This window comes from Thunnus albacares, chromosome 17, assembly GCF_914725855.1.
Source record: "Thunnus albacares chromosome 17, fThuAlb1.1, whole genome shotgun sequence".
NCBI classification, from domain to species: domain Eukaryota; kingdom Metazoa; phylum Chordata; class Actinopteri; order Scombriformes; family Scombridae; genus Thunnus; species Thunnus albacares.
Window position 1 is genome coordinate 3529934 of NC_058122.1, and position 27218 is coordinate 3557151.

At 40.0% G+C, this 27218-nt stretch overlaps 1 protein-coding gene across 1 annotated transcript in view; it reads right to left on the minus strand.

Annotated features, from left to right (window-relative positions):
• igf2bp1 (insulin-like growth factor 2 mRNA binding protein 1) overlaps positions 1-26840 on the minus strand; it is a 64571-nt gene extending 37731 nt beyond the window's left edge. Inside the window, exons 1-2 of the mRNA XM_044332558.1 lie at positions 25731-26840; positions 24473-24533 (exon numbers count right to left, since the gene is read on the minus strand). Coding sequence (XP_044188493.1) covers positions 24473-24533; positions 25731-25905 — 236 coding nt within the window. The 5' untranslated portion in view covers positions 25906-26840. The remainder of the gene's footprint in view (positions 1-24472; positions 24534-25730) is intronic.
• Positions 26841-27218: the final 378 nt, after the last annotated feature.

The window sequence follows — 27218 nt, forward strand, 5'->3', positions numbered from 1 at the left end:
GTGTGTGTGTGTGTGTGTGTATGTGTGTGTGTGTGTGTGTGTGTGTGTGTGTGTGTGTGTGTGTGTGACGTCAGCCTCGACTTTGTTTTGAATCAGCGAAGAACAGGGCGGGACCAAAAGCAGCCTATAGAAAAGCAGCAAGGAAAGGGGCCCGTCTCTAAACCACACACACACACACACACACACACACACACACACACACACACACACCTCGCCTCCTTGGATTTCATTCCCTTGTTTGCAGCTTTGAACAGCAGAGGGCCGACTGAGTCATCCTCTCTGCTCTACACTACTGTTCTGACTTCATCACACCAAGTTCCTGCAATAGTACTGAGGAGCGGCTGGTTTTAGTCTTCTTCAGTTCATTTACCTGGACAGACTAGGAAAACATTACAATACATAAAAAATATGCATCCAAATACCTCTACAACAACTACTACTGCTGTGACCGCAGTGACAATAACAGCAATACAAATATTGTACTGGAATAAAGTCTGTGTTTTTGCGTCACACAGTGTTGATGTTGGGCAGAGTCAGTCCAAACCATTTTTGGGCCCCTAGCTTACAGCTCCCCAGTGTCCCTGTAAATATGCTGTGTGATCATACCACACACCAGTCACTTAAATCTAAGAGGGAACTATAAATTATTTCCATGCTGGACAAAAAAAGAAAAAAAAAATCTTAACTCAAAGTGCACTTTCTAGCTTTTTCCAGAGCTTTCAACTACATCTCTGTCTGTCTGCAGCGGGTGGTGTTCGCTCACTAAAATTACTAACAATGTTTTAGATGATTTTTGTAGCTTAGATTGGAATTTATTTACAATTTATAAACTGTTAAATCTGATGTATGGCGTCATTTTCTTTTAACAAAAACACAGATTGTTAATTTTACTCATTTATCTTTTTTTTTTCTGTGCAGGAATGTGTCATCTGGAAAAGGTTTGCAATTTGCACTTTTTCTGCCATTTTTGCTGTAGTTTTTTCATGAATCAAAAAGTTTAAACTACATTTAATAATATTTTATTAATGCCTTTGTATCTGCTTTACTGATTTAATTATGACTAAAAGGTTAAAATGTGTGTGTGGCAGATTTTCTTCACTTAGTTCTACAGGCTATTAATGGTGAGAGATTTGTGAAAGTATAAAGTGTAAATCACACAGTAGCTGTGACTTCAGAGGCTCACTATACTGACACACACAGTAAACACCACTTTACAAGTGTGGTTTCCTGAAAAAGCAACGTGAGAAACCAGTGTAAAAATTGTTAAAGTTCAAAAAGTTAATTTTTTTAAATCAGGCTTGGAACGTTCAAATGTGTAGAAAAATTACAGTTATTGTAATGTAGAAAATAAATGAGCTGTTCCAACAGTGCTCCTTTTTGATTCATTAATTGTTTCATTTTAAAAAAAGAATCAGAGATAAGAAGAAAAATGGGAAGAATCTTTCCTTTTGAAATTTGTTTAGTGGCTTCTAATTGCATAGCTCTCATCAGTATACGCTCAAAAAAAAATTTCAGGGTATTTAAAGCCGACTTCAAATACAAATCATCAGGCAAACTTTCAATTCAAACAAGAACACAGAAACAAATGCAAAAAACAAGTCAACTTTTCCTCATCAATGACATTTAAAACTTGTGACAGGAAATGTTAATTTCAACATCAAGTGGGGCTGAGACGCTGTGAGGAGCAGCATCTAAACTAAGGTCAGCTTTCACGTTTCTTATAGAAAATTGGAGCATTATATCGACTGGTACTCTGCTCGCTTTCTGCACAAGACAACACAGTCCGCAGGCTGTTTCCCTGCCAGCTCAATACCAACACATTGAAGATTTTCACCTTGCTCACACGTTTGGAAATCCTGAAAATGAAGCCTATTTCTTCAACTTTAGTATTCAAAACTGCTAAAATACAGAGTCTGTTAATATGTTGTCATTTTATCAAACATGGACTTTAGTTCCTTAGTGGCCTAAAATACATTAGTGGTGGCTGTCAGTCATCTTGTAAGGGTAGGAGGCGTTTGTTTCTTTGCTTCCCAAAATAATGATTTCTACTGTTGGAACAAAAAAACCTACATTTTCATCTCGTCTAAGTAAGCCATTCAAACTGTCACACACAGTATTTTCTAGAAGGCTCCCACCCGACATCACAATGTACAACTACTGCAACACCTCCCTCCACATACACACATACCTCCAGACCACGTGAGCGAGTGCAGTGGATGTGATATGGCACACCCCCGGCCTGCACACACCCACTTTGGAGAGGGGGGGAGGGGAGGACGGAGGGACTGTGTGTGTGTGTGTGTGTGTGTGTGTGTGTGTGTGTGTGTGTGGGTCGGTGGGTGTGGGAGGGAAGAGGGAGGTTTAACACACTACAGCGCTGGGGGAGGGGACGACTTCTTCCCTTGCTTCTTCCCTCTGCAGCTCATATATGTCCGCATGTGCGCGCGAGTGTGTGTGCATGTATGTGTGCGCGTGGCCGCCGCACATGCCTGTGTGTCAGACATGTGACCAGCAGGCATAGCCTCCATTTTAACTCTTTGAGAATCCCAGTGAAGGAGGAGAAGGAGAAGAGGAGGAGAATCATGGGAGGAAAGTTAATAGAAAAGAATTAATAAGCTGAAGGTTTAAAGGACGGGTTCACAATTTTTCAACTCTGTCTTAAACAACAGTCAGGTGTCAAAATAAACATTTAAATAGGTTTTTCTTGCTGTAATCATTCCTGCTGTTCATACTGACCAGTAGAAGATCCCTTTATAATGCACTTACAATGGAAGTGATGGAGGACAAAATCCACAGTCTGTGCAAAAATGTATTTAAAAGTTTATCTGAAGCTAATATGAAGCTTCATCGTCCAAATGAGTCAAATCATGTAGATATCTTTCAACGTCCCTCTTTTTGTTACTATACTTCCACCACAGCTCAACAGGGAAACACTGTCTGAGGAAACAAAAAGAGGGAATTTGATGCTAAAAAGACTGTAAATGTGTCAGATATCCACTTGATATGACTGATGAAGCTGAATATAAGCTTCACATCTACTTTTAAATGATTATGTGGACACACTGTGGATTTTGGCCTCCATCACTTCCATTGAAAGAACATTTGAAAGGGATCTTTTAATAGCCAGTATAAACAGGAGGAATGATTACAGTGTGGAAACCCTCTTTCAGGTTACATTCACACTAATACGTTTTCGTTTTCAAACGTATAACTATTGCTACATTTACGCCTAGCGTCCACACTACTCGAACCCCTAAAATGGAGACTTTTGAAAACGCCGTTTTAGTTTTTAAAATTCTTGGATTGCATTTTAGTCTGGAACGATGACACAGACACCCACGTTCGCTTCCTGTTTGGGTCTTATCAGTCATGAAATGTCCTTCACTGATTCGTCACGCCCCTATCATGTCACGACTCCCAATCTATGTTTTCTGCTGCCATGACCGCCTTATACTGGTGTTACTTTCAGTAACAGTTCCACCTTATCGTCAGTCCGAGTAAAAAAAAAAAATCTCTGGTCTTACTTTTCCGCCATTGCTGTTCTTCCTCTGTAGTGTTTCTTGCAACTAAGTAACCGACCGTAGAGTAGACAGTCTGCTTCCTGTTTACACCAGCACGCACACGCCCAGTGTATGTGAATCGTCATGTGATATAAGGAGATCGTTTTAAAACGCCGTTATAAAATGAAAATGTATCAGTGTTCATATGGACACCTGACAGTTGTTTTAAGACACAATTGAAAAATTGTGAACCCGTCCTTTAAGTGGTAGACACTTTGTTTTACCGGCCATCATGGGTAAAAGTGATTCGATATTAAAACAATTATTTACATTATCAAAAATAAATGGCTGCTCAAATAGGCCTTCTAGAACCAGCTTTAAACTTCCTGTTTCAGCACATTAAAGGCTTCAGTATGGTTCAAACAATGTTTGTAAGGTCGTCTAACAGTGTTTGAAACTTCTGAGAACAGAATCAGGTGGCTGTGTCCAATCATTTCAGTACCTTTCCGAAACAATCACGCCTACTTATTATGCAGCTATTGGACTGGTGTGCAAAGGTGTGAGAGAGGGTGGGGTTTCAACCTCTCAGTGCTCTATATTTTCATTCTTCACACACAATGACTTCTGTCATTTACCGTGTGTACAACCAACACTTTAAGTTCTTGGAGACCATATTCATTTAAAGCATACTTAGACCTTGAGCCAGCTAAAATGGAAAACACATATTTTGGCCCTCCAGCCACACTCATCTGTTTGTTTTTTTCACACATAGGGAAATCGAACTTTTTGAAAATGCTTTCCAGAGTGGTTAAATATGAAAATGCCAGTCTCTCGTTTTAGAGTGGGCGGGGGAAAACTGAGCTATGAAGACCTATAATTCTCTCTGTGCTCAGCTATTTAAAGTTTCAGTACACCTGGCGATGACATAATCCTAGTGTTATCATTAATGACGTCTTGTTACGGTCTGGCAAAAGTTGAACTTTCTTGCCGGAGCCCCCTTGTATCTCACCTGATCTGCATCAACAGACTGGCCTCATTCAGATGAATGAAGGGGCTGCAGTTTTTGGCTGCCTGAACACAGCATCTGTGTTCACCTCAACAGGTAACATTCATGAACCTCAATCAAATCAGCTATAAACACTTTTGCCTCCCAACGTAGCCAGACAACACAACTTGCATGTCATAACTAGTTCTTTTCAGGCGTAACCTGGCCCCAAAGAAGACATGATTTGTGAGTGGGAACGTTTTTTTCGGCTCCCATTTCTTAACCCCACACGTCTCCGTCGTACACAATCATTTCATTTTCACTCAGCTGTTCCCATCCACTTCTACAGTAAAAACTATACATGGGTGGCTGCACTGCATTCTGGTCTACTTCCTGCACCTGCGGGTGTAGAACTGATCTCTTTCCTCTTTGTTTGTTGAATGTTGTTTTTAAATGGCGGTTCTGGAACGAAGCCATTGTTCTTTGTTTCAAGAAAAAGCCCTGAACAGAGCTGCAACATTTCAATCACCTGGACTTTAGCAGCGCTGAAGAGTTTTAAAATGGATTTTTTTGTTTTTTACATGATCGATTTTTAAACTCTACGCACACATACTGCATGCTGTCCTTATGTACAGCATAAAGATAATCAGATACTACACATGTTCACCAGCTTTTTCTTGCTTTACAGATAAACCATGCCACAAAATCCGCCTTTACTCAAACAACAAAATAAACAGACAGATTTGTTCTCCTCTTCCTGCTTCTAAAACTAATGCAGATGGACCTTGTGCTCGTGCAGACTCTCTGCAGTGGGAATGAGCTGCAGACAGACAGACAGTCATGGTGAAACCATGTTGGAGCAGACAGACTCAGTCTGTGAGTCATCTGAAAGCACTGGCCTCCACGCTGGAGCCCAAAACCAAAGCTGCACATCCATTTTGGAATTTTAAAAAAAAAAACACCATCATTTTGTGTCTAAATATAGAGCTACCAGTCTGTCAAAGCATTTTTTTAAGCCGGGACACAAGTTACCTACTGGTACATTACATTCATTTGGTAGACACTTCTGTCTAAAGGCTAGCATTTTCTTCTTCTTGCCCACGTACACACATCGGGAGCAATTCACGCTTCAGTGTCATTCGGTGATTCAACCACCAACCCTACAATTAATGGACAACCTGACTTACCACCACTGCTGCATCCATTTTCACCATTTTTTAAAAAAAAATCTGCCTCCTGTGAGTCCCCCAACTTTACAGAAGTGGACGACTAAATCTCTGCATTGTCAAACCTTCATTAACCAAACTTCATTGCTGTTAAATAGTTCCAATCTTTCCTGTCAACCACAGACTGGAGTCACTATCTAAACTCAACAGAAACATTTTTTTTTTAATTTAGTAAAAACAACATGTGGATGTCTCTCATAGGAATGTATTTCCTTATACGGCGTCCAAACAAAGTCACAATGAAGTGGCATTTTGATTCTGTACTTTGACGGATCCCTTGTTGTCACAGGAAGTCAGAATGTGTTAATCAGTAAGATTCTGCTCTCGGTTATGGAGGTAGAAAGGTTTATTTAATATAACAGGATGTAAAAAAAATATATATATATAATAATATCCAATTTGTTGGATTTGAATGATGTCACCGCTAAAAATGTTTTTCATGCAGTAAATGTTGCATTGTTTTAATATAAAAATACAGTAAACAAATCATTTTGCTTCGTTTTTGAGGCTGTTTGTTTGTAGATAATATTCTCAACACAGTAAAATATTAAAAACGTGTCAAAGTTATTGCTTAATTGTAATATTAAACACATAATCATGCAAGGAGATGGGGAACAAAGCAGTCATTTGGAGTCGTTTTTAGCCACCAGGCAGGAGACCATATCACAACATGTGATACGGAAAGACGGAAGGGAACATAAGAAACTGCGTATCTTCAATAAAAATAAATAGATGTCTTCATGTCCTGCAGGAGCTCTGTAATCACAGTAATCATTCAAAGTAGATTTTTAGGCTTCATAAATACTTTATTTTGCATGCTGACAGTTCAGAATGTAAACGCCTGTTGACTATAGGTTGGATGTTTCTCTGGACTCTTTTTTCTTTAGCATATTGGTAAAAAGGTCATGTGACTTTATATCACTGTGTTTGTTATTACCACACACTCACAGAAATATTAATCCTCCTGAACAGTGGCGAAGAATGCCGAGACATTTTTTTTTGCCCTGGGTGTCGCCTCTCAGACAAAGTAGAGGCCACCCTGTCCTCTGATTGGTTGTTTGGAAGCTCTGAAGCACTCACCAGTTTTACACATCAAGGTCAATGTAGTTGGCACTTACGAGAGTACTACTCATCCTGTGAAAACAGTTGTATAATGTCTCCTGTAGCTCTACAGGAAGCCCTGATGATGTGATCATGTCAGAATGTGTTTAAGACAGAAAGTCCGTGTTGTAGAGTTTGAAAAATGTGGATGTTTACCAGGCAATGAGGCTCTAAGGAAAGACACTATTGAGTTGCATTATGGGAAATGTAGGATTCAGTGTTTTTGGCACTTCACCCACACTCAAGACTAAAAGTCAGGATATCTCAGCCTCTGCTGCCTTGAATTTGACCATTCTTTTTTTTTAATTATCCATCTCTTGTGAGCCCAATTTAATGGAAGCAAATCTAAATCGCTGGAGCGCCCCTTTAAATTTATATTATTTTTTGTTTCAGTAAGAAATGATAATTTTCTTAATCAAATACAAAGATCCTTCAATGGACCATCGATGAGATAGCATTGTTCCTGAGATAAGGATTGACTTTTGGTGTGTAAAACTATATTTGAATCTTGACGTTTTAGCATGCTTTATTTATTTTTATTTTATTCTTATGGTTTGTGGACATGAACATACAGCATTACTCAGTTTTTAACATAAACCAAATATCATTTTGACATTAAGTGTTTAAATATTACAGTAATTTCAGCCACATTTCTAATTAGTTTGTTTGACTTATGGAAGGTACGAAGACCAATTATAATGTGATTTTTGTCAGTGTAAATGTATTAGGGGCACGTTGTACGTAATTTGTTTTTACAAAACCACACAAACCTTCTCCAGTCTTCATGAAATCAGACTAAAATACATCCGTAGTTAGCAGGTCGTTGTAGCTGTTCTTTTATTTGCAGGCACATTGTTAATTGGTCTAATTAATGCTAGATGAGCAGGCAGAAGGTCAGTGGAATTTTTGTGACTATTTCTGCTAAAAAAAAAAATTAAAAAAAAAGACTTCATTCTATATAAAAAAGAGGGACTCTATTGAAGAGCAGAGCAGCCTTCATGCCATTTTTACTACAATATTCCCAACCTTGAGTGTAAAGAGGCACCTTGTTCAACTGAAAATAAATGACTTCCTCTATGCTTTGACTTTTTTTTCCTTTTTAAATATTGCAAGATTCTTTAAAACGTGTTCCCAGCACACATAAAGTCTGTAAACAATAAGAGAAAAAAAAAAAAATTTAAGATTTTTTTTTCTTTGTTTTGTTTTTTTATATCCCTCCATCAGGTTGGTGTCGTCTGTGCTGACTGAATATTCTAAGGAAACAAAATAACGAGACGGTGACCACAAGAGGAAAAATAAACAGACACGAAACAATCTGGGTCAAACAGACTAAACGCTGGAAGCTACAGAGGCAGTTTACACACACACTCACACACACACACACACACACACACACACACACACACACACGGAGGAACCAGGAAGAGGACTGGACAGGAAGTTCTATATGCGAAGGAGCAACTATAGAACTTTTCCCAGCCAATCAGAGCTCAGTGTGCAAAGCCTCCTAGCCAATCAGAGGCATGGATGCCCTATAGGCTCCTTAATCTCCAGTTTCTTTCTCATTACGGCTGAAAAAATGTCAAGAATTTAGGTCCAAGGGGCAATGCCATCACCCCGCCCTCTCCCAGACATACACACACACACACACACACACACACACACACACACACACACACACACACACACACACCTACTCCCCGTAGGCTCATGGGGGAAGTGTTGTGGTGGTCTGCCGTAGAGAGAGGTAAAGGGTGAAAGGTTAGAAAAAAAGAAATAAAGAACGAGCGAATTACACTCCGAGACAAAAAGCGAAGGAAGGAACACAAACGTACACACACAAATGCTAGAAAAGCCTTTTAAATGAGCAAAAGTGAAATTTAACTGATTAGAGAGCAGTTTTCCTAAATCTCCTAAATGTTCAGCGATGAAGAAAATCACTTTTATTTTAAGATTGATTGACTACATTTTTCTTGTAATAATCCCTTTAAATGGCACCTCAATACTTCCATATTCACCATGCTTAACCAGCATACAGACAACTTTAAAAAAAAAAGACCTTATTAAAAACATGCTTTTTTTTCCAAAAGCAAATAATATGTTTCTACATTGTTTTGTCGGTTTACTGTATGAAAAAAAAATCCCCTTTAGTCTACAGAGTGGGATTAAAAGTGTTAAAGTGTAGCTCTGTCCTCTTTGTCTGACAGTTTATACAAGAGGCCTGTTGTTCTCTAAAACAGAAGCGGAAGTGGAGGAGCCGAAAGGAAAATGTCCGCAATCAGTTCAGCTCAGTTATAGGGAAGTATATGAAACTGTGACTGTCAAGTAAATAAATAGGAACTACTTCCAACTCTATTTCTAATTCAGAGGAGAAAAACTTAGATGTTTTAATTCCTAAATTTAAAAAAAGGGAAAAAGGAGAGGTGTCAAGCAAGGACTCACTAAGCTCTTTCATATGATTTGTGTTGATCATTTTTAAAAGAAGAGTAGACACTTTCTTAATGTTCTCGAAAGCTCTATTGTTTTACTGATTTCCACGAGACACACATTCCTGATCCTTGTCCTACAAATTAATAGAAAGTCTAAATGTTGAGGCAGGAATGAAGTCAGTGCAAAGGCATTTGTTTCCACAGTTTCAATTCAAAACTGACTTCATCTACCATTACAATAATTCTGTCTTCAGTGGTGTTTGTTGTTAAATGTTATGAAAGTTTATATTTTGAGCTTTCATTTAGACAGTAATGCTGCTTTTCTTTAGTTGAAATGTGAAAATCATTTTTAGCCAATTAACAGCTGTGAATGAAACTTTTTCCTGTAGTTGTAATTTTAAAAAATTATGTTTGGCTGTTTTCTTTCTTTTTTTAAAAAAAAGATATGTTTTGTGGGTATTTTAGATTTAAAGGACAGCTGATAGTGGAGAAGCAGACAGGAAACAAGGGGAGAGAGAGAGAGAGAGAGAGGGGCATGACATGCAACGAGGGTCCCCAGCCAGAGTCGAACCAGAGACGTTGCAGTTATGTGGCATGCGCTGCAACCATTCGCCTGCCAGGCCGCTCCTGTTTTGCCTTTTTCTGACTTGAATTAATCATGTGGCTGTCACTGATGTGTTGAATGAGCTTTGTGACCTGAAGACTCTTGAAAATTATTAGTATTTTAAAAAAACAGCTGCAGAAAATATTCTTCTCTCATCTAAAACCTAGTTCTCTAACATGTCTGCATTCTGTCTCTCAACATTCTGGTAAGATTAAAAAGAATGTATCCTTTAGTTTGCAGCTTTCCACTTAGCTTTAGGTTGCAGAGTTCTTAACTAAATTTGTATGGCAGTGTAATTTATTCTGTTCTTAAATAGGACTTGAATTATGTAAGTGTAGCTGCTGGTACAGTGAACAAAAGTTAGTCCTTTACTAAATGTTCTGTGTAAATGGATTCCACAAGATGAAAAAGCCTCTGATTCAGGGTCTTGATTTTTAGCTGAAACATGTTCCAACAAAGACGAAGGATCAAGTGAAATGAGCAACCGCACTCCTCCATGACTGGAAACTGTGTCTGACAGCGGCCATGAGATGAACATCTACTTTCTCATTTTGTCAGAACATTTTCTAAGCCATTATGTACTCAATTAGATCTAAAACACCATGAAAAAAAAAAGATTTTCTTCACCTTCCTGAAAAACACACAATACCTACATTTTGAAACACCAGCCAATGAAATAGTCACACATTTTACAACAATCCCGCCCCTCCAGCTGTCCCATCCAACCAAACAGCTTCCTCTCCCTGACTGATATCCTGTCACTTTATACTTTTGAGTCAACTGTGCTCTTTTTTTTTTTTTTTACCCCAACCCTGCTTCCTAAATGACATTATGCACAGCAACAATTTACATATATTGGAACCATTTAGTGCAAGAGCAGGATATAATATTAAGAATGAAAAGTGTAAGTGCAGATATTTGCAGTTAAAATGAATTGAAAAAGTTTTTATATTCTAACAATTTAGCGAGTGGGAAGCCAGTGAGGGATCACATGCTTGTTGCTGGACTAATAATTGGTTGCGACACTTGTAATGTAGAGTGTGATAGCATAAGCCTCCAGTATGTTCATCACTGGCACGTAAAAGGTTGTAGTTTTGTTCTGCAGTTGAGTATATTTCAGCACATGTACGGTATAACGATGAGGTCAGGTGGGGGGAATGGACGTAGAAAATATTTGACCGAAATGTTGGTCACCATCAAGTCTCGTACTGGGAGTTGGTGTTGACAGGTTTAATATATAACCATAACCCTAATCTGTCCTTCACCTCAACCACAACATAACTATAAATCAAAGAAAAATGAAAAACATTAACTTTTTTCAGATACTTTCAATATGAACCTTTTGTTTGGTTTATTCAGGCAATGTTACAATGAAATATATGTATTAAAAACAACCACTTTTTAAAGAGGGAATTATATCAAAAGCAAAATGTCTCTTTGTGATTTTTAATGCTACAAGGAAATCTATTTGCTTCTTTTGTGTTCTCTACAAATCTGTCCCTGGAAGAAGAGTCAGACAGAGCTTAGCTGTGGTCCTTGAATCAGACCTCTTCAGGTATAAATTGTTCTCACTTCAGTGCTTCTGCATGACCATGAGAAGTTCATGCCATTGTGAAATTAATTTGGACTGGAGCAGAATTGGCATTTTTGTCAGTACTGGTGCGTTATTAAATATCAAATGTCAGTAAGACAGTATCCTTTCCTGTCAAGGTTTCCACAGAGATTTATAATCAGCCTGAAAAACCTTAATATTTCATTTTATTTTCCTCCTTTACAAAAGGATGTTTTAAAATTGATTCTTCATCCAAACACAGGAACACAAAGTGTTTCACTATTCAACGTTCATGGCCAAAAACTGATTAAAGTTCACTCCTCACCTCAGCATTCAAACTGTTTTGAACATTTTTCATAAAACCTGCACAAATGTCTTTTTCACCAAATAACAAAATTGCCAACTCATATCTCCTTAAGTTTTGTTTTAATATTTTTGAGATTAAAAAAATATTGAAACTAAACTTAAGGACAAATGGTTTTGGTTTAAGATGGTTATGGTTATTACATTTGATATTAAAATATGCAGTTAGAGCACACTCAGGCCACTCTATTTTCATTTCTATCAGACTAAAACCATGACATGTTTTTGTACAACTAAGTGGGAATTTCTTGCGAGGTCAGGCAACCACTTAATATGGACGTGGGTGGAGTAACTCTTACAGCCATAAATTATGACATAAGTCATTCTGACATAATTAGTACAATACAGAAAAGACTCACTGTCATGTTATTGACGGAGTAAAGTTTTAACAGGAGAAGCATTCATGCTTCTCACAACATATAACTGATCTGACTAATGACTGTTGGGTGATAGATTTGTACAAGAACATAATGATATCCACATATAATATAATACTATAAAAGAAAGATAAAGTCACCCAGTATTTGGTTGACAAAACATTACAACTTTGTGTGGTGTGCTTAACTTTTAAGTAATGTTTGTTAGGAAACGACCATTTTCTCTTCAAATCTATTTTGAAAGAAAAATCTTTCCTTCCTCATTTCAAGGATTTCAGTTTTTATAGTTAAAAGGTTTCAGTGGTTTCATAAACACTGTGATTTCAGATTTTTTTATGAGGAAGCTAAAGTACTAAAGAGTATGTATCTGAATCATTTGACTCCTGCTCAAACCAAAATCTACAACAAATGTTGTGATTTATAAAAGGATTTAGTCACTAAAATCCAGGGTTGACGAAACAAGAGGCTTTAAAGACTGGATCCTTTTTACAGGTATGAAAAAAATAAGATATATTTTACAAGTCAGAGCAGAACTGCACACAAAACACACACACACACACACACGCCTTAGATCGGAGTGTTTCCCATTGGGTGACATGACTGTGGATGATGACCGGGGCAGGGCTGGAAGGGAGGCGCTCTCTCATGTACATGCACACATTCTCTCTTAACACACACACACACACACACACACACACACACACACACACACACACACACATATGCATGAGGGGCCCCATCCACCATGCAGACCCAACCCCTGGGCCCCAACCCCCCTCCTCCTCCTCTGTTCTTTCTTTCTCTCTTCATTTCTTGATCTTTCCTTCTTCCCCCTCGCTGTTCATCCGTCCTCATGTATGGGCCGGTGTCATGCGTGTACCCAGATGTGTGTGTGTGTGTGTGTGTATGTGTGTGTGTGTGTGTGTATGTATGTGTGTGTGTGTGTGTGTGTGTGTGTGTGTGTAATTTATTTTTAGTAAAAAGAGCGAGAGACGGCCAGAATGAGGGAGGGGAAAAAAAGAGCAAGAGACACAGAGGGAGAGTAAGAGATGGAGAGAGAGAGAGAGAGGACAGATGGTTTGAACCAGAGAGAAGAAACAATCAGAAAGATGGGGCGGAGGAGGCAGAGGAGGAGGAGGTGGGGGTGGGGGGGCTCTTCTTAAAGAGACAGGACTCATTTACCCCTTCACCTACATAAGGCCTCTCCTCTTTCCCTTCGCCTTCACTTTCCACTCTGTGTTGTCATTTCTCTGAGCGTTTGTTCACCCTCTCTTCGTCTTATTTTGGCTCTGGCATAACAGGCTTTTGTCATCACATTTAAAAACACACTCAGCATGCAAAGTGTGATTTTTCAGAATTTCTTTGCTTTCTGTGCGAACATGCCTTGTCAACTTTAAATTGTGCAGAACGTCTGCAGCATTTTTAAAGTCTGCAAGATTCCTTTGGTTTTACTATTTAGTCTCCATCTTTTATCCCTGCACTCTTCTTACTCCAACCAGCAGCTTTTCATTGACAGATTATTCTTCAAGAATGCAAATGGAAAAGTTTTATCAGCTTACACTGAACCAATCTGCGTGTTCACTGCCAATCATCATCCATAAAGGGATACTCCCGTATTTTAGTGTTACACGTCCGTAAAGTTGTACATGTAGAAAAATAAATATATAAATAAAATAAAAATCTTGACTTTTAATCCCTAGTATGAGTCAAGCTCCAAAAACACTGGATCCTACATTTCCCATGATGCAACTTGATATGTTTTTTTTCAACTGACCCACCCTCCGTGGTAAAAATCCATTTCTTTCAAACTCTACGCCCCAGTTTGTAATGCAGGCTTTCTGCCCAAGTGAACCCTGATGACATCACTATGACATCATCAGGGTTATTTCCTCAATGCTTGACAAAGCTCCTCCAGGGCCACAGAAATATACAAATGGGGGACAACAAGATTTTTTGTCCCCCCATTTTCAGATGTAATGATAATAAAGTGGTAACATCTATGCCAGGTATTACGGTAAGCCTACTCTAACATATTGGACCTGATGATTTGAACAAAGAGTTAAATAGCTTTTGCTATGGGAGTGATAGAAGCACTCAGTACAATGAAAAATAAGTCTAGCAGACCTTGCTCTGCTGCAGTGCCTTCTATTTGTATGTTAGTAGGCATGTTGGATTTAAAGACTCTGTGTTAATAGGGCATGAATTTTGATTCTCTTTTGGACCTTATTAAAAACACAGAGTGGTTGGCTGGTTGATTGATTACAGTGTAACAGATCTCAGAATAAAAACATAAGGGTCTGTATTAACAGGAGCCAGGACGCTCCTCTTGAGTTGAACCTTTTAAGCTGCTTGTTGGCGGACCACTGCATTAAAAAAAAAAAAAAAAAAAGTACCCTAACAACAAGAGGGAATGCATTTCTTACCATATTTTAGTTGTACAAAAACATTAAGCAAGACTGAGATTGAAAGGAAGTTGACATTAAAGGTTCACTAGCCTATTACGTCATCCAAAGGTGGATGTCCCTCCACTTCAAAACTCATTGCGGCGTCGCTGTCATGAGGCAATACTATCCTTACATGACTACACTGTAAGAAATAGAGGACAAAATCCACAGTCCCTGTTCTGTGGAAAAACACATTCTAAAGGTCAGTCAAAGCCAGTGGTGGAAAAAGTACTACAATCCTTTACTTACATATAAAATTTCACAATTTTAAAATATCTCATTACAAGCCCTGCATTTACATTTTTACTTGAGTTAAAGTACCTAAGTATGAGTAATAAAATTACCCCTTTCAGAGAGATATTTATACAGATATTATATTATTGCATTATTCTTAGCCTGTTATTGATGCATTAACATGGAAATTGCATTTAGTGCTACAGCTGGTTCAGCTGGAGTAAAATTAAACTGCTTTATAAAATGTTGGACATTCTATCAACAGAAATGCATCATAGTTTACACCATGATGATATGTTTCATATTTTAAATAATTGTAATGTGTAAAGTAACGAGTACCTATAGCTGTGAAATTAACGTCATGGAGTAAATAGTACAATATTTCCCTCTGAAATATGGTGGGAAAAAAGTATCAAGTAGAATAAAAAAAGGAGTAAAACATGACCTTCCACCACTGCTCAAAGCTTCTGTCATTGTTCAGCAGACAGTTAGACAAATCTAGTGTGTATCTTCAAAAAGTTACAGTGTTTTAGAATAAAGTTCGCTCTCTGTGTTTCCAGCGGAGGAGGGATACTTCCTGGTAGTCTGTAGGTAGGTTTGTTACCAGGACGAAGACACCCACATGATCTGACTATCTCCCACCGCTGAGGTCAGATTCATGTCAGCTTCAGATTGCACTTTTGCACAGAACGAGGACGTGTATTTTCCTCATTTTCTTTCTAGGTAGTTGAGTTGAGGAACTTCACAGCGTGTATGCAACGAAGCAATGACACACAACTCTTTCACTGCACTTATTCTTTAAGTCGCCTGCATCACTTCTGGGTACACAAAATGCTCAGAGATCTTCATTACAGAACATCACAGCTGGAAAATACAGCTGTCCTTTTCACTGATTCTCAGAACTGAAGCCACTCTGTCTCGCTCTATGCTCTGAGACAATTGATGGTTTCACGCAAATAGAGGACATGAAACCAAACCACACCATACATTCACTGACCACAGATACGCCGCTAGACAAACAAGTAGAGCAGCAGCAGGCTGTCTAATCAGATTACACTCTGCTATCTCGCAAACTGTTTGTCCAAGACTCTATAGAAATGCAGCTCAGCTGACATCCTCATGCACGCAGACGGTCAAATTTAAAACACATGCATCTATCTTTCAGTCACTCCCCCCCCCCCCCGATCCCTTCATCTGTCTGTCTTCCTTTATTTCTATCACTTGTTCCTGGCACTCTTGCGAAAAGGCAGGAATGGTGCAGAGAACATGGCAACACGCCAAGAGAGAGAGAGAGAGAGAGAGAGAGAGAGAGAGAGAGGGAGGGAGAGAGAGAGAGGGAGAGGGAGGGGGGAGGACGAGAGAGAGGGAGAAATGAACATACTGTACCAGAGAGAGGGAGAGAAGAAAACGAGAGAATGAAAGTATGAACAGAGAGAGAGAGGGAGAGAGAGAGAGTCAGAGCATGCGTGTGGGCGAGCAAAGCAGGCAGGGAGGCAGGGCCTATCAACTCCTCTCGTCTGGGCGACGAGCGACCGCCTCCCTCGCTGCTTGCAGGTGCTCCTGCCAGACGATTGGTCGCACCCCCTTGCTCCCTCCGCCCACCATCCCCTCCTCCTCCTCCTCCTCGCCAGCCATGAGAGGAGAGGAAGACAAACCATGGCGTGCCTCTCCTCTCCTCTGAGCCTCTCTCTCTCTCTCTCTCTCTCTCTGTGTGCTGCTGTGTGAAAGCCCCAGCTACACACACACACACACACACACACACACAAACACACACAGAGTTCCTCACATGCATGATACATTTTGAGTGTGCTTAAAGTTGCAACACACTTTACATAACGCACAGAAATGGAACTGAGGATGCAAGAATGAAGGAATAGAACAGAATAGAAGAGAAAGATCGTTTTTAATCAGCGGGGTTGATTACTGACAGCGGTGGAGATTTACTTTTTTATGAAATATCTGAATATTTCTGCGAGTCCTTGTTCACAAAAAAAAAATCTCTAAAGCTACAAACATGAGAAAAACAAACAGATGAGCGTCATATGTACTGATGAGAGAAACTGGAAAGAGGAAACAGTAGCACGAATCAAAAAACCAGAAACGTGTTCCTTACAACATGACTGCTGACCAGTTCCTTTTACATGTGTAGACCTTTGACTATGTCAACATATGTATTTCTGAAATGCTGACCGGTGTGTTTCACTGGTGTATGATGTGAACTCAAATTAGACAAAAAAAAATTTCCTTTTCGATTTCTATAAGATGAATTTTGAAGAAGTTCTCCCAGCTTGCACTTGCAGCAGATGATCATTATCTTACAGTTTATTAAAACACAGTTGGAGAACGTTTTGAACACAATGATGTCATAAAAAAAATCATCTGGGTGGTATTTTATATTTTCAATGTCAGCGCTATCGCATTTAACACTGAATAATAGACATTCTGTTGCTTGACTCACACGCTTCAGCTGATCAGATTCTGTAGAAAGATATATTCCTTTCGCTTTCTAACCTCGGGTTCAAGCACACATCTTGCCAAAGTGTCCTTGAGCAACACATTGAATCACTACCAGCAGTGACCTCGCTGCTCCGAACCACACAGGAGGGCTGAGTGAGGTCGGCCAGGACGACACCCACATGGACCGAAATGAGCAGGTTCACTAAATAGCATGGTGGCGCAGCATGTTATTAGTGCGTTTACTTGTTGCTTTTACAGACAATTAAGCTCATCATCTGTAACTACTGACGCTTTTCTAAGGGAGCTATCAAATTCATAAACTAAACACATTTTTGCATGATTGAATAACTGACAATTACGTCAATTAGAGAGTGGAAACTAAAGGCTGCAGGTGAGCGTGTTCGCGTGAGAGGAAGCACAGAAACACTGATTGTGGATGCGTACAAAAAGGCAAATCTGCCACGGCGGCGTTGCACACGGAGAGCTTGTTTCCTGCAGCGTTTAATGTGACCTTACGTGACTTAATTTAAGGGCTTTTCTTGATTCAGTTCTGCCAGTTAGATTCATCGTTCTAATGCATATATGCAGTAATATTCTATACCACAAAGCTACTGTCTGCATCTGTGAGTGTCATATATTGGTTTTATGGTGGAAGTGGGCTGAGATGCAGTGGAAACAGTAGTTTGACGCTCTCTCTGTGCGCTGAGGAAGACTGAGATGTGGTTGAAAGCTTGTGAAAAAAGGGTAGCTTGATGACCTTGAGATAACGCAACCCGATGACGGTTTCATCATTACAGAAGCATAGCATGCAGCTGAGATTTGCTCTAACTTTCACTACTTCTTCTTTTTTCTTTTTCTTTTTTTTTTTAAATCATAGAGGAGATATTATAGTTTTCAGAGGTTACAAATATATCAAACTAAATTACTGAGAAACGACTATAAAGATGACGCCCAAAGTATCTAATTTTTGCTATTTGCTGTAATGGTGAAGCTGTTAAAAAATAATTTGGAGTAAGTTAGATATATGTAGTGGCTTTGGTGTATTGCTGGAAAAAGCAGATACGTCATATAACGTCATGATACATTGTGAGAAAATATTTAGAATTTTTAAACTGGGATTTTTTGAGGAGATGAGGATTATAGAGGATACCGGCAGCTGTTTAACACTATAAACTCATTTGGAAGTGACGTCACAGTCTTTGATTGAATATAGAGGCTTTGTCCGCTGACAGGCTCCTCGTCTGTTTTTTCCACGTTTCTTTTTGCTGTTCGAACCATACATGAGCTGTTAGACGGCTCATTATGAAGCACAGAAGAATAGATATGGTGAAGGATGTTCTGACAGTGAGGTGATGGCGGTCGAGGCGTTGACGGGCGTTTTAGAGCTCCACATGCACCATGCAGCAACCACAGGCTGGGTTGTGGAGCTACTGTACGTGTTATTCTAAAATGTTTGACTAATTCCACACAAGCTGAAATATAAAAAGCAGAAATATCTCCTTATATTCACAACTGAGAAGACTAAAATTGTGTATTTTGAAAAAAATACATTTGTACAAATCAGACTAATGGGCTGGAAATGATAGAGGAAGGACAGAAGGAATGACCAAGTGGCTTTGCTTTGGTTTGTTATGAACTTGGATGGATGGATGTACAGACGGACAGACGGATGTACGGATAGATGGATGGATGGATGGATGGAGACATGGAAGGGGGGCTTCACAGAAAAAAAAAACAAAAACTTTTCATCCAAACATCATGAGGATGAATATAGAAAACAAGAACAGGATGAGAGGTGCAGAATCTGCTTCCTTCTTTTGAATTCACACTGACAGAGTCGTACACAGCCAACCCACACAAAACACAGGGAAACTGCTGTACTGGTATTCAGCCGGCTTGGTAATGCATATTCAAGCACCCTACATTTACTTTAGATTCAGTAAAACAAAATAAAGTCTTTCTGTGTGAGCATATGTGGAAGTGAGAACTAGAACACACGAGGATTAAAACAAGAGAACCGGCTGCATAAGACAACTAACGATGCTAGACACTAAAGACACCAATGCAGATTTTTTTTTTTTTCCTGTTTTAAAGATGAAAAACTTTTTTTTTTTTTGTTAAACTAACAGAAACAACAGTTTCTCCAAGTTTCTTATCAAGCTCTACAGCAAAAAAAAAAAAAAAAAAAAACAGCATGTGATTTGTTTTTTGAATGAAGTCAGTGGTAGAATAAGTAGCAGTTACTAGCCGTATAAATGCTCTAGCTGGCTGCAAATGTCCGTCCGCAGCAGAAGGTATTGAGTTGCAGTGACGGAGAATTAATCCAAACTGAAGACAAGATGAGCTCTGACTGCGCAAAAAAAAAAAGTATATAAAGTGTATCAAGTAAATAACTAATAAATCGGGTTAAAAATATGTCCGGTACGGTGTTTACAGCAAATGATAAGAGAAAAGGGTTTGTTCATTCTCTAAACCAAACAAGGAGACACAGAAAGATTACTGTGCTCCAGCAGTAAGGATGGAAGAGGGGGGGGGTGGGAGTACAACAGCTGGTTTGAAAAAGCTATCCATAACTTTAGAAAAAGTGACAAATTCATTAACTTGCTGTCAATCATATCATTACATAACAAATGTATTTTGTTATGGAGTATGCTGGTGTGTAGCTGCTAGTTTCTGTACATGCTAACCTACCTGGAAGCTTCTCAGTCTAGCTACCAATCCGGTGCTCTTTGCTATTGTTTTTAATGCTTCAGTTAGGTATGATGAACCGAGCCATACGATAACATCTCCCTTCCTGTTAACCCATGTTATATAAAGCTAACTGACACTGAGGTTTAGCACATACAGAAAATTGCAATTACTACATCTTGGGGTGTTGTGAATGAAAGTCTCACAGGATGGATTTCTTTTTAAAGTCACATGGAAATCATTTATGGAAATTTATTGGAAATAATATAAACAGCAGGTTAACTGGGAACACACACCCTGAACCCATATAATTAAAACATTATATTGTTAATCAAATGGGAACATTTCTGGAGTTCAGTGTGTACATATTATGGAGATCCAAGTCTAGTATTTAGGGGGCGGAGTCACACACCTTCTGTATTCCTCAACAGAACATACCAATTTTGATTTTATTTGTAGAATGCCGCCAGCTCGAGATAACAACTGTATTTGATGTCAAAGGTCAGAACTTGCCATAATCAACTCCTGAACACTTAGCAGTATGCATAACACTACCATGCACACACACACACACACACACACACACACACACACACACACACACACACCTCTGCCTTCATAACCAAAGACTGAGTGCAAACAATCATACTGCTAACTCTGGAAATATTACAGAAGGGGGATTTTTTTTTTTTTTTTTTTTTTAAATGAATACACAAGTCAGGCTCTGATAGTCTAGTTGTCATGACTGTAGACATAAACAAAATCTAATTAGAGGGGAAAATCCAAAAGACTCTAATGAAAACTTTCTAAATTTAATGAAATCTGTTTAAAAGAAATTTAATTAGATTAAATCTGTTGTAAAACGGGTGTTAAAACACTTGTTTTTTTATATATAAAAATTTCTTTAATTAATATAATTTTCTGTGACCATTTCTTGTGTTGCATTTAAAATTAACCGATGCCATTATTTTGGCACACCAACTCTAACCAACCCTGAATGAAAAATGTTATTTTTTGGTGTGCTTGGTTGCTGCAACACAATGTGTTTTTGCAGACTGGGTCCATAAGATTTTCATTTTTATTTTTTTACTAAATGAAAAATTGAAGATAGTCTTTAAATGGAAGGTTTGCAGGCAGATTTGTTTGTTTATCCTCCACTGTCTATCTCAGTTTTAGAAGTAGAAGCTTTAATTAATTTTTGGTGGGTGTAGCTGCTGTTTTAGGTTTGCTTTACACTCACACTCACTCATACTAGCATTCTATACGTTATCTTCCTTCCAGGGCCACTAGCTTGTTCCCTCTGAACCACCCCCCCTCTTCCCCCACTATTACCCACCCCCCCCCGAACCCCTCCTCACACACAACCCAGCTCCCCACCCTCCACCTCCTCTACCACTCCCCTACCCTCCACCTCCTCTACCACTCTAGCTGACCTCCCACAAACCTCTGCAGCCTGACACACATTTCAGTCAACTTCATGATGAATATTATTACCATCTCTGAAACGCAAAACCCTTCCATCTCCATCTTCCTGCAGTCATTTCACTGGCATGTCCCTTTTATATACACACACACACACACACACACATATATATATATATACACACACACACACACACACAGCGTACATGTCCACAACACGGTCAGGGGTCAGCAGCAGTCAGGGCCGGCGCCCCCTGCAGCCTGCAGGGGTTCAGCAAAGACACATTGAACAGAATAGAAAGAAGGAATTGAACTCTAGAACTTCTAGGCGGCCCCCTCCCCCCTCAAAAAAAAAGGGTTTGTTCCCTCTAAACACACGCCCCTCCCACACACACACACACACACACATACACGTACACACACACGCACACCTCCAGTTTGGTTCCATGTAGGAATTAACTGCATCACAGCAACTTCATGGCGTTTTAACACAGATATTTAAATTGTAGGTGTGCACAAAGGATCCACCACAACTGATCGACTTAATGAAAGTCATACAGCAGCCAACACTCACACAAAGCAGCAACAACTGACCTGAAAACTCAAATATACTCTCAGACTTTGACGAGAATACAGACAGATTAAAAAGGGAAGGATTACAGGAACAGCTTGATACGTATTTCTGAAAATACTATACCACCGTCACAGTTCATTCTTTATTCAGTTTTTTTCTGGCAAAAAAAAAAAACCCTCTGTCTGTTTGCTCACATTGACGCTCATTAATAAATACGCCACTGCTGTACAGTTTTACAACTGGGATGTTTTAAACATTTACAAAATAATTAAGTAAATGTGTGTTGACTCAAACATCTCACAGGCGTCCGGACACTGTATAGCTGAGCAGATGTTTGACATCAATATTTAAGCACAATAATTTGGCACATAATTTGGATAGTCTGCCTCTGGCTGGCTGAGTGTATGAACGGCCATTTTAAGATTGGGCTTCCAAATATATATATTTTTACCGTGACATTAATTCTCTCCTGCTGCTTTGATTTTAAAACAGAAACACTTAAACATATGAACTAGGCCAGTGGATGTTCCACAGGGCGAGCCGGGCGCTCAGCAGACCCGGAACGACACACAGTGAAGCCCCAGCAGCCTCCACTATGCTCCTGATTCATTCACTGCCTCGCCATTTTGCCCTCACTGCCTGACGTGGAGTGACTCCTCTTTGCGTGGACGCACCACGTGTTGTGGAGCCACGGAAGGCTTCAGCTCACCCACGGTGGCCCCCTCTCACAAATCACCTTTATCATTATGGCTCTTCAAGGTTATCACAGAGAAGGTCTGGGACGCTCTTCGCACAAACACAGAGCCATCAGAATAATTTACCGACCCACTGGGTGATTATAAGAAATTACAGCCTGCTGCCATGTTGGTTCCCTGAGCATGGCAAGTGACCTGTTTCTTTAGTTTGACTACTACGTGATTCAGGCTCATTGCTTAACGCCATTCATCTGCATAAAGATCACTCTGTGGGTATTTTTGCTCCTCAACCATGTTGCAACATTTCTAGTTTGTTCTCGTGGCGCAGGGCGGGCGCACAAAACCAGCTCAAATTCAAATATTTAGCTACATTCACACAAAAACACAAGAATACAAATTAGCAAAAAATGTGAGAATTTATTCCAAGCCAAAACTGAATAAAAAGAATGAGATCTACGTTCACTGGCCATTTTGATCATGGGATACACACATACGCACACATGTGGCCAAATGGCGGAACATGGAGAGCTGTGCTGACTGCTCACCTCGTATCTGTGCCAAAGGTTACAGGCATGAATGATGGTCTATAGGCGAATTCCATAATACTGTTTAAAGCAGGTCAAGTCTGGCTCCTAGTACAGAGCAGCTGATCTACAGTGGACTTCAGTTTATCCTGTGGACCCAGGAAATTCCATAAAAAACACAAATCTAAACTACAGGTTTCCTTTTTTCCATGAAATGCTTTGGTGTCACGATGGACCAAATGTGCAAATATTCACGCTACTATCCTGCTTTAATTTCACAACTGGATACAAAAACAAAAGAGCTCAAACTAATATAAAAATATTACAATTATCATCCATAAAAACTCCAAACACACTGCTGTGTTTTTACGAAAAAACAGTGAGATTTCACAGAAGACGTGTGCTCCATTTATTTAACATTTTTGAAACTATTAGGACTCAAATCACATACACAGAAACATCTACACTTTTGCTGGAAATATTTTACCAAGTCAGAAATAAATCCAATAAATAATTATTAGACTTAGTTGAACGTTAATCCGTCATAACGAATAGTATCATTTTTTTTAAATGATTTGCAGCCAGAGCTTAATTTAAATTAAACATTCACAGGCACACACACTACACCAATTTTGTCGAAAGCTACATGTATGGAAACAATGTGTATAAGCAAATATTATTAATGAACTATGCACTCCAAAAACAGAGTTTTAAAAGTTGACAAACGTAACCATGAAATAACCAATAAATACATTTCCCAAATGCAGAATTTCCTGTGTAATTGTAAATCCTGTTAAAAGTATAAAAACTGCGGGCTCCATGACAGGCTGGCCCTGCAGCCTGCCAGGCTATAGGACGTGCTTATAGCCTAATGTGATGACTTAGCGAAGAATATTATCTCTACATGCTAACTGGTTTCACCAACAGCACTCAAACAACGCCAGCATTTTCAAATAAGGAGAACAACCCAACTACACCACACAGCACGGCAGGCAGCTACAGCTAAAGCTGTGACAGCTCAGTTTCACAGCAATGGCCGACAAAGTTGAAGCTCCACACAGTCACACCAACACAACCAAAGTAGCTGCTACAGCGCCGGAAACAGCCTCCATGTGGCTCGAAACAAAAGGGAGACATTTCAATAGGCCTATGTCACTTATTGCAAATTAATCAATTAAATGTTTATATTCAGTAATAACTCCATTAAAGAAAGGCCTGAACAAGGTGATGCAACACATGAAAAGGGGTCTTGGAGAGGAGGGGGAGGGGTGGCACAGTGCTGAATGCTGTTTAGTACCTTTGCTTCTTGGGGACGGAGTGCTCGACCTCAATACGTTTCCCCTGAAGTTCCACTTTACCTGAAAAATAAAAAGAGCGGAGGTTCAGGACACACTGTGGCTACATGCTAACTGTTTATAGGCCTATAGCTATTACAGGCCTATGGTGGGAATATCCTGTATTCGGGGTGCGTTGCTACAGTGAAGGACCCCTAACAGCTAACTTTTGAAGCCTGCGACTTATTCAAGAATGAAGAAAGAGGTGAAACCAAGCTGAGAAGAACATGAGAGGCGGACAGGTTCAGAGGACTCAAAAACACTAGCCTGCTGAAAAGTCGTGGAACAAGTGAACAGTGTAAGCATGTTACTTTCTGCTCTATAATGGGTTCCTCAAAGCCTCACAGATACAGTGTGACAACCATACGAATAATTATTTTACTCTGTGACTGGCGGTGTTTCTTTTTAAACGGTTTAAAGTCCACATGCTGTACAACAGCACTGTGTCTTGGGAGTTTTGGTGTTTGGTGAGGTCTCATGTAGAGAAGGCAGAGGGAGCTGACTGGCATGGCGACCTTGGCTCCTCACGTTACATATGTAGGAAATCATGAGAATACAGAGAAATGGGCTAAAAATCACTGACGCCGTCGTCTGAATCAAGCTTTTACAATAATGTTGCAGCTTGTCGATAATTTTGGATTGGTGCTGGTGTGAGGCCTGTTTCGGTAAGTAGACAGGGTAAGATATTTTCTATCTTTGTCATAGTGGACTGCCGGCTTAAAGGGGGAGGGGAGCCAGCAAGGCTTCATTCTATATCACAGGAGAGTGCTACACATCAATACCACACTCACATGCACATTTGGGGCTGACATGGACGAGCCACAATTATCACAGCATTGTAAATCACCTCCTTCGTTTAATAGCAATATTGTGGAGTAAGCTAGTGCTTTACGTTCGCTCAGCCTTTACTGTATAGCTTTACGTTTACACTACGTGTGTCCCTCCCCCTGCAAAAGTTGAATGGCTCCCCTGGGCGTGTAGCTCTCCACACACACCACGATTCATTCAGTTGCCATCAGTTAAATAATTGTGTGGATTTATTTTTATCCAGCATGTTCATGTTAAGAGCCTCGGAGGTGGACGGAGAGTGAAACTGGGGCACACCGCTGAATATGGGCATGCACTCGTGGTTATACACCGGTGTCTACGGCTTCTCTTCAGAATGAATGAAACTAAAGGTGGAAGAGGGTCTTTGGTGGTCAGTAGTCCACCTTAACTCACCAGAAAACGTCTCGATAGCCTTCATGGCCCAGTGATCGTCCGGACAATCCACAAACGCATAGCCGGTTTTCATTAGAAACTGTCCGGAGTATGGGATCTTGTGGTCGTCAAAGGTTTTTCCTAAGTCCTCGGCAGTCACGCTTTCGCCTAGATTCCCAATGTATAGCTTGTGCATGGTGGAAATTGTTTTTCCAAGTCCAAAAACGAAAAAAAAACTAAGCTCAAAATAACTGAAATCGAAGCCAGCAAAAAAGTTTCTCTGCTGAATTTGTTAATAGCGCAACAAGATATTGTCACACTTGCCACACTAACTGAAAGTGGAAATTACGCTAGAAGGCAAGAATATCTAAAAAGGAAACAAGATCTAAAAGAAGAATACAAAACGAAACAAATGTTAATTCTCGGCGGCAAACTAAAATAAAAAAAGAGATTTCAAAAGTGTAAAAATAGATGGTAACGTTGACTCTAGCTGTAAATCCAGATGAATAAGTGGAGCAGGAGAAGAAATGAAATCCCTTGACTTGCAGCCGGCCCCAGCAGGCGAATAAAGCAGCAGCCTTTCTATCGCACTGTGGAGGAGGTGGGTTGCACTGGGTGGATTTGATGATGGGTCTATGGTGGAAGAGTGGGAAAAACTATGGCGGGATCAGGTCGGGAGAAATGTTTTCCTCTCTCTCTCTAGATCTCTACCCTTCCCTCTCTCAGCGATCCGCCTGCTGCCGGCAGATGGGTGACGCCGCCCCTCCAACCGAGTCCAATTCACGTTTTTTTTTCTTTTTTTTTTTTTTTTTGTTTGCAAAGAGGAAACCACGTGGTCTATTTGGAGTAGGTTAGAGAGAGAAGGAAGGGGAGGGGGCATCCCCCTCTCATCCTAGGGTGAGTGCGTGTGTATGTGTGTGTGTGTGTGTGTGTATGTGCGCGAGCCTAGGCACATAACCCGAGACCCCTAATTCCGCGCTGTGCTCGCGCCATCCTGTACTGTACTGTACTGTATGTGTGCGCGGGGCAGTTTGTGTGCAGCACCGTGGCTTTTATGTAACACGACGTAGCCACACATGCGCTTTATGCGCTTCAGCTCGTGCAAGCGAAGATTGGGCTATAGTATAGAGAGACAAGACTTCCTTCACCACTCAGTAGTGTAAGCTACAAGCTAAGACCGGACAACCTTTGGGCGTCGAAATGTTTTTATTGCCTCAACTCACGTCGCCCTACACCCCCTGTGTTGAATAGCTGAAGGCCTAGGTGGTCAGGAACTTCTCAAATTTAAATAACAAGGCACCGCCTTCTAATTCTATAGCCTAGCACCCCCACCTCTCTGCTGTTCCCGCCCTCTGGGTGAATATGATGCGTGGTAAAGAAGTTAGTAGTCCTGATGTTACATAAATGACCTATGGTGAACCTCAGGCTGTTTGGGGCGGCGGAACAAAAGGTCCAGGGCCCCATTTTGTTTCAGGGGCCGCGAGGGCGCTGCTACTGCAACCTGCGGAA